Raw genomic sequence first — 7,996 nt, forward strand, 5'->3', positions numbered from 1 at the left:
CTATTATCCTTGCAATTATTATATGTATGTTTTAATATTTAAACATTACATAATACCATTTGATTGTTAAAATTTTCTGAGCAGTTTTATATTGCTTTACGTTTTATAATTTTTTAAATAATTTTAAACTGTCCTAAATCACATATTTAGTTTTTTAACTCTGCTTAAAAACATTATTATTTCCTTGATTAAAGTTCTAAAAACAATCTCAGCAACAGCTAAAAAGTAAAAGCCCCTCAAAACAACTATTTTGATACATTGAGTTATTGGCAAGTAAATTTACCCTATATAATATGAATAGATGTTTGTGTTTGAGAAATTCATTGTTTTGTGCTTTTTAAGTGTGCATAACTGCAACTCTTAAAATGTTTGAAGATTTAGTACGCCTTTTGGTGAGATTTCAAAAATCGATAGTATATTAACCGTTGCTTATTACCCTGTTGTTTCTTTGAATGATGTGCATATACAGCATACAACCACTTATGCCAGCCATAGCTTTAATGGACAACCAATTATTCTGCTTGTAATAGAAGCAATCCACGCCACCCGAACTTCGATTAAGTAACGTGGCTAATTTCCTTGTTGACTTGATACACACTCTTTAACTTCAAAGCGTACTAAGTTAAGACATTAAAAAAACTTTAAAACTTTAAACTTGAAGGACGTGCATAACTTTTTGTAAACCCTGAACTTATAACTAAGCATGTACATGAAAAAACAATTTGTTCCGCCCAAACTTGGCCACTTAAAAACAATTTGCACGTAAATGAGGAAATAAGGAATGTTTATTGAGCTACTTGAGGTTAGTTGAGTAATGACTTGTGGTTTTTTGTGTGATGAGACAAATAAGGATGTTATATTCTATTCTTTTTTTGTAAACTAGAACCAAGTTAATTTGCGCTGGATTTCAACCGTCTCTAGCTATTTGACATTTCAGTTCTGACTCAAAAATACCTCGTATGCGATAACCCAACAACCGGGGTAAAGCTGCTCCATTGGCATAGGCACTGAGGCTTGAATTGACAACGTCTCCTAGAAGAAACAATCATTTTTTAGATGAACTGCATATATTATTGTTGTTCTTTGTTAAAATATTAAATCCCAAATTCGAATTCAACCTGCTTTAAATTTTAGGAACATACCCCTTTCTAGACTTAAGCAGTTGCTTATTTTCCCAAAATAGAAGTTTTTAATGCATACTATACAATGCTTTTCAAACATGGTTTGGTGAAGTATGCAATTGTTAATGTTTAGAGAGGACATATGCAATTGTCCAAAATTTTAGGATTTTGAGTCCGGATATTTAACATATAATTTATCGTTAAAACGCCTAACTTGAACACGTAATAAATCCATCCGTACTCACACGTGGTTCCCATTATAACTCGGGTGTCAAAAGCATATGCAGTAGTATGTGATGTGCTACAAAATGTGTCAAAAGCAAAACCACAACAAATATTACAACAAGGAATATGAAATAATATTTTCTCATAAATTAATTCCAAATATTTCCTATGCTACAATAGAAAGTGATCACACTGATGCGATTAAACGTTCTTGGTGGGAATGATAGAAGCTCGGTTTCAACTTTCAAGGTTTGTGAAAGTGAGTGTTCCCTAGTAGTTGGAGGTGGTTGACCGGAGATGCAACGGGAGTGGTCGCATTTAGCAGCGGTGGTGGTGGCGGCAGTTGTGGTGGACATTGGTAGCACTTGGTAAATAGTCCAAATGTGTCGATTTGGTGTATGAAGTTTGTCATGCTTGCCCATCCACCGAACCCAAATCCAACAATGAATACCCACACGACTACAAAGACGTTGATTGTGTATGTGCCAACCCATCGTCCAAAATACTTTGGAGGTGGCTCCACTGCGTTCTGCATCACCAAAGTGATTAACTTAAATATTTCTTATGTTTACATATTTATTCTAAATTCAGTTCAGAGCACAAGTCAACCCTTTAGCTTAAACGTTTTTAAACCTTAAACCCATGAATTTCGTGTGAGGTAAGTGTCATTTTCATAAATTCACATGCACTCGGGAAGTAATTGAATTGATACCTCACGTGCAGCAGCCGACCGAAAGGTGAACATGTGAGCAAGAGCGGGGATGATGTAGACAGTAAAACTAACAAGAAGAGATCCAACGGTTGAATTGATAGGCCCAAAGAAAGGAAAGATGATTGCAAGAAACCATATGGGGACGACCACAGGCAATCGGGCCGCAGCCCGTTTGCACATGCTCTTGCACTCGTGCATCCCTATCGCTTTCTCCCACACAAAGTATAACGGAGTGCAAGCAAATCCAAATGTTATGAACTGCCAAATAACCAAATTCACATCAACACTTTTAACAACTTTATAATGCATGTATTAAGTAACGAATGATCAAACTAATAACATACTTGGTGAATAAGCATAAGGATTACAGCCATGTTTCTCCACGGGGATCGAGGCAGAAGGGCAAATGCGTTTGAGTGGTTCAGTAATGAGTCACCAAAAGCCCAATAAACCGCTGCAGCGGATGGAAGCGTAAGCGTTAACACGTACGCAGTGGCCCAAAAGTAAATAGACTTAAACTTTTGTGGTTTCCACATAGCATGCATAATTTCCCTGTTAAGACAACATTAATCACAGTTAGTACTTATTAGTGAGCCCAAAGCCCAGCTATTTTTTTGTCCAAAACTTTGGGCTCATTTGTTTGGATCACATAAATTCATTCATGGGTCCATTCAGAGAACTTTTAAATATAGAAAGTTGATGCCATAAAGTGGAAAAGGACAGAAAAGGGTGTCCCCCAAAAGAAATCCTTTTAAGGCGCCCATGCCTGACAAAAGGGGTATTGCTGTAATTTAACATGGTTAAACTGTCATGCATCAGAAAAGAATTTCGCATAGGTGTGGGCGGGTTCACAGTGATTAAGATAGGGCCTAGTCAAAATATGGAATGAAAATTCATTGGGTCAGATCATATCTTACAAACAATCACAAGCATATGTCGTTTTCATAAAAAAACAAATATCCACAGAATTATCATTTAATTAACATATACTTTAATTCTTCAAAATTATACAAATCGATCTGATTCTACTCTTACATATACATCGTCAATTTAAACATATATATACACAGGAAAGTCATCGTTCTAAATAGAAAAAAAAACGTATAAATCAATGTCTACTATCTGAGGATCAAACATTCGAACCCTCAATCTCGTGAGCTATGCACACATCTTGTTAATACTTAGCTACAAACTCTTTGATCAAGGAACAATAAATCTTAGACGATAATTTCATCTTATAGTCATGAAATATTTTATCATAACCATTTTGGGTTCATGTGTTATAAATATATTTGAATCGATAACCAAACTTACGTTTCAAGAAAAAGTTGACACAAACATAAAGTGAATAGAAATAAAGAGTTAACATTTATCTCCTTTAAATGTATGAGAGAATGTGTTGCATAAATGCTAACTCGTTAAATCAAATATATAAGACGTATATATAAAATCTCAAAGCCATATCTAAAGTGATATTTTCTAAAGTCTAAGACCACATGCAGCCTAAGGTTATAGACATCAGGTAGTCGTTTTCGGCTAACACATAACATGGTTGCGATTTCTGACTGAAAAAGGGAGATTGTATTGTTCGGCCCCGCCCCGACACACTCATAGACGGAGACGTGAACCCACCCATGACCCAATCTTACTTTCTCACGATCATAGTTTTGAAGAATATTTTTAAAATGACAGTTTTGTCCCCAATCTAACTTTTTTATCTCTAAAGATTCTTATAAATAATTGGATGCATGAAAAGAAAAAAAGAAAAAGAAAAGTGAAAAGCAATCAAGCTCAAGTTATTATCAAGATGATGATAACAATCACCCACATACAAAACACAAGTGATGGTAGATGACAGTCGTACCCATTAACTAAATATAAAAATGCAGGGGTGTGCTTTGGAAATAAGGTAAAGAACAAGGGGGTTGTCTTACACTGTGACAGCATGTCCCCCGAACGTGTAGAGAATGTTTGTAACCCCCGTGAAATATAACACCATCTTTGCTGGACCTGTATGTTTCACCCCTTCCACCTACAAAATTAACATTTTACACCCTCATACTTTTTTAACTTAATAAACATAATAAAGTTGAGCACCCCCTATTATTGTGGTGAACGATATAGGGGCTAAAGACTAAAGTAACGTTTGAAAATAGTATTTTCAAGGAGTGGATCAACCAATGATCGCCAAATATATGTCTAATCATACCTAGTGACATGACATGCAAATTATTATATTGTTATGATATTTGATTTGACATTTTTACGAATCCGTTTTAACTACAAGTTATCATAACATAAGAAAATAAAAACCTGGCCGTGGATGAGTGATGCGATGGTTAGGTACCACGCGGTGTAAGTAGTCATCATCAATCCTAGAAACGACCAAATCCGGTAGTTGTGAAATGACGGGATAAATACTGTTGTTGCACAACATGCACCGAATATGTATGTCCATGTCCTCTTGTCTAAGTTGTCGTTGATGTAATATATATTGCTGCGTAAACCCACAAATCATTAATTCATATAATGCGTTGATTGATGATTGTATAAAACACAACATATAAACTACAAAGGACATGTGCGTGTGGGCCTTTAGGACTACGTGCGAAGATAATGTGTCACGTCTTAATATTTACCAATCTGATTGAGTTACATTAATCATTATCGTTCTTATCTTATATCTAGTTTGATCTAACTTATCAATCATAAATTGTATTGTACGTACAATTCTATAAAGCTTTTGCAACCGCTATTTATATGTTTTAAAGAAACTTGCTTTGACGTATAATTAACACACTTTTGTACATTACGATTGATAAGCTGTACCTTGCACAAGCTATGAGTTGAATCACAGATCCAAAGAGAAGAAAGGTGCAATTGAATCCCAAACCAACATTTCTCCAATGCTTTCCAAGTAATCCATCAAGAACTTCAAACCACTACAAAGAGCCAACATTAATGGTCAAATGTATCCACTATAAGGTACAAGTAATAGAATAACAAAAGTTAAGGTGCATAAGTGGTGGATACATAGACATGCATTGAGGAGTTGTACCTGGATAACATGGTTTCTAAAATCAGCCTTTTCTCTTTCCTTTCTAGTTCTATATTCAACATAGAGGATGCTAATGAGGTAAGCAGTCCAACTTCCCATCAAACCATAGAATATTTGAAACAAAATCCCTGAGAGCATTCCTAGTTGTGAAAATGAGTATGGTAGTGTAAGCAACACTTGCGCCACCTGTACGAATAAGATTGGTACCACACGTTACTAAACGTATAAATCCTATAAACATATAATGACCTCATCAAAATACTCACTACATGATTTATACGTCATAATTTAGATGACCAATTAGCAACTCATCATACAATATTTATATTCATGATTTAGAGATCTTGAAGTTTTTCCCAATCCTTCTAAAAGGTCACATGTTTTATTATGAGGCCGGCCATGTGTAGTGGATGAATCATATTGGGAGACGATTTTTGACGCATGGCGGCAGATGAGGCGATTTTCATTTTAGGTTTAGTTGTTTGTAACCCAAAATCGCTCAAAACTAATAAAATATTATTATTTTGAGACTCAACCCGGCAACAAATACATGTCCAACCCCTTCCCAAATCGCCAGGGGGCGGTATTCACGCCACTGTTGGGGACTATTTTACCCTGTATCGCCCGAAAACACTTAGTCTGAGTAACTTTTTCCACATAAGTAGATGTATAAAAAATGATGATCAAGTACTGAAAATAGACCATTATCAATGTTAATTGTTAAGTATGCCAAAAAAAGTTATATTATCGTGTAAAAATTAAATAAAGCCATTTATTAAAAGATATTGTCAAGTTTGCCCTTTATGATGACGGAATTGCCCTTACAAGTTACAAAAGGTTAAGTTCGGTGACAAATTTATCTATTTGTAATAAACTTTAGATGACAAACTTATTCTTTTAACCTACTAATTATTTTATTTCATAAGGTTCCTATAGTAGAGGGGTGGACCAACCCTTGGGTACTAAGGTCGGCTGTGAATTTTTATTAAGTATTATTATAGTGTAAAAATTTCGATCGACTCATTTAAGAATACTTAATTTATAAAATTTTTTGGATCCGTCAATGCTACAAATAGTATTTTGAAAACCGATCACTCCTACAGCAAGTGTCCTTTGCACACTTTAATTCATGGTTCGTGTTCGATGAAAAATCATATGATGTTTGAAAAACAACTGCTTTTTGCTTATCATGTTTTGATACAATAATAAACGGTATACTATGTTTGAAATTAAACATTTGGTAAATAATTTACACAGGTAATACCTGATTTGAAGAGCAACTGAACCATGCATCATATGCAGAACCACCATGCCAAAAGAAGTTGGAAATGGTGGATTTAACATTTTTAGGCTTGCCTTCGACCTCCATTTCCACATAGTTTCCTGCTAACACAGTCTCCACCACCTTCTCATGGGCTTCATCCATGGCTATACTCTCTCTCTCTAAATGTGTATTAACTTATTAAGGTTTAATGAAACATTGAAGATACAGTGGGTGTTGTGTGTGTATTTATAGATCAAGAGAGACATAAAAGAGGACCTTTAACTACATGTCTACATGCATGTTGGATGTTGGGAATACTTTATACCAAAATTTATTCTTTTTATAAATGAGTCTGATTTATACAATTTAAATCAATTTGATTAATGTTTCATGTGTATCATGTATTGAGTGTAGAGATGGATCCAAATATTTGTATATTTATTAATTATTTATTTTTATATGTATCTAAGTAATATGTTAAATTTCTCTCATAAAAGGACAAAACGCAAGAGGGAATTTGTGGATTCATGTAATATTATCAGTATACAGTAATGATTATAATAAAGAAAATGAGAGAGAGAATACATGGGTCATGCAACTATTTTTATAATTTGTTTAATAAATGTTAAATGATTTTCAAACATTTGATAAATAAAGTTCAAAACTGATTGATTTCTGTACAAAACATAAGTAGCAAGAAATTAGATAAAATTAATGTGATTTCAAACATTTAGAAACTAGTGAAAATTGTTTGGGACGTTGAATGCTATGTTCTTGCTCTCAATAAATTGTAGTAGGTTATCAATATTGTCATCAAATCACCATTACATTAGGTTGAACTAACGTACAATTGATTTTTTGTTTTGTGCAGCATCTAGATACGAATATGGTACGTTACGTTGATGCTCATATGTTAGGTAACTATTGATTTTTTATTTTATTTTATCTTTTTTAGAGAAAGTTTCGTTGATTTTTTCTTCAATATAATTGGTTATCATATTGGTAGTGCATGAGTTTATATGTCATGATAGTCAACACAAATTGTATTTTAAGGATTTTGTTTGGGTATATTGGGGTAACAATTCCTTACATGATCGACATAAAAGTATCACGTTTTGGGTTGACTTATAGCCCATATATTAAACGGGTAATTAGAACATTACATATTTACTGAACAAGTTAACTGGACACAAACCCTACAATAAACTGGTTGATCTATTAACCCGCTTATGTTTAAAGGTTCATTCTTTCTAACTTCTTTTTTTAATGTTTTTGAGTGAGTTATATTCGAAGTGCACACTTTAAAATTTTAAAATTTGATGGCTTTGATTTTTAATTTTCTTTGTTTTACATAAGTAAAACTAATTTCTTTTTGAATTATTCATTTCCTATAACTCTATTGTTTTTCTTAAACATCAATTTTACTTACTCTTCCTTCATTGACGTTTGTTTTCTAAAAAGGATTTATATTATAGTTCCAATGATACTATTTAATCGCCCAACACCTCTTCGGCCAAAAAATAAGGGCGCCATTGGGAGAGGGCATCCCTAGATTAGCGGACGCTATGAGGTCGACTAAGACGAGGAGTAGACATTGGGTTAAGGGTACTATATAA

General features: G+C 33.9%; 1 protein-coding gene across 1 annotated transcript; it reads right to left on the reverse strand.

Annotated features, from left to right (window-relative positions):
* Positions 1–1,344: 1,344 nt before the first annotated feature.
* On the reverse strand, positions 1,345–6,580 carry LOC143555390 (auxin transporter-like protein 2). The gene is made up of 8 exons (XM_077044953.1): positions 6,381–6,580; positions 5,117–5,302; positions 4,888–5,000; positions 4,372–4,555; positions 3,993–4,090; positions 2,403–2,610; positions 2,059–2,316; positions 1,345–1,875 (listed from the first exon to the last, which is right to left on the reverse strand). Exons 1-8 carry the CDS (start codon positions 6,540–6,542, stop codon positions 1,591–1,593), a joined length of 1,494 nt encoding a protein of 497 aa, XP_076901068.1. The 5' UTR covers positions 6,543–6,580; the 3' UTR covers positions 1,345–1,590.
* Between the last annotated feature and the right edge of the window lie 1,416 nt (positions 6,581–7,996).

This window comes from Bidens hawaiensis, unplaced genomic scaffold, assembly GCF_021521415.1.
Source record: "Bidens hawaiensis isolate Kalapana, Puna unplaced genomic scaffold, B.hawaiensis_p1.1 tig00018123_1, whole genome shotgun sequence".
NCBI lineage: Eukaryota > Viridiplantae > Streptophyta > Magnoliopsida > Asterales > Asteraceae > Bidens > Bidens hawaiensis.

Coding starts and splice junctions, on each gene's coding strand:
- LOC143555390 (XM_077044953.1), bottom strand. CDS start 6,542: ATGGATGAAGCCCATGAGAAGGTGGTGGAGACTGTGTTAGCAGGAAAC. Junction 5,303..6,380: donor TCAGTTGCTCTTCAAATCAG/GTATTACCTGTG, acceptor TTATTCGTACAG/GTGGCGCAAGTGTTGCTTAC. Junction 2,317..2,402: donor TCCTTATGCTTATTCACCAA/GTATGTTATTAG, acceptor GTTATTTGGCAG/TTCATAACATTTGGATTTGC.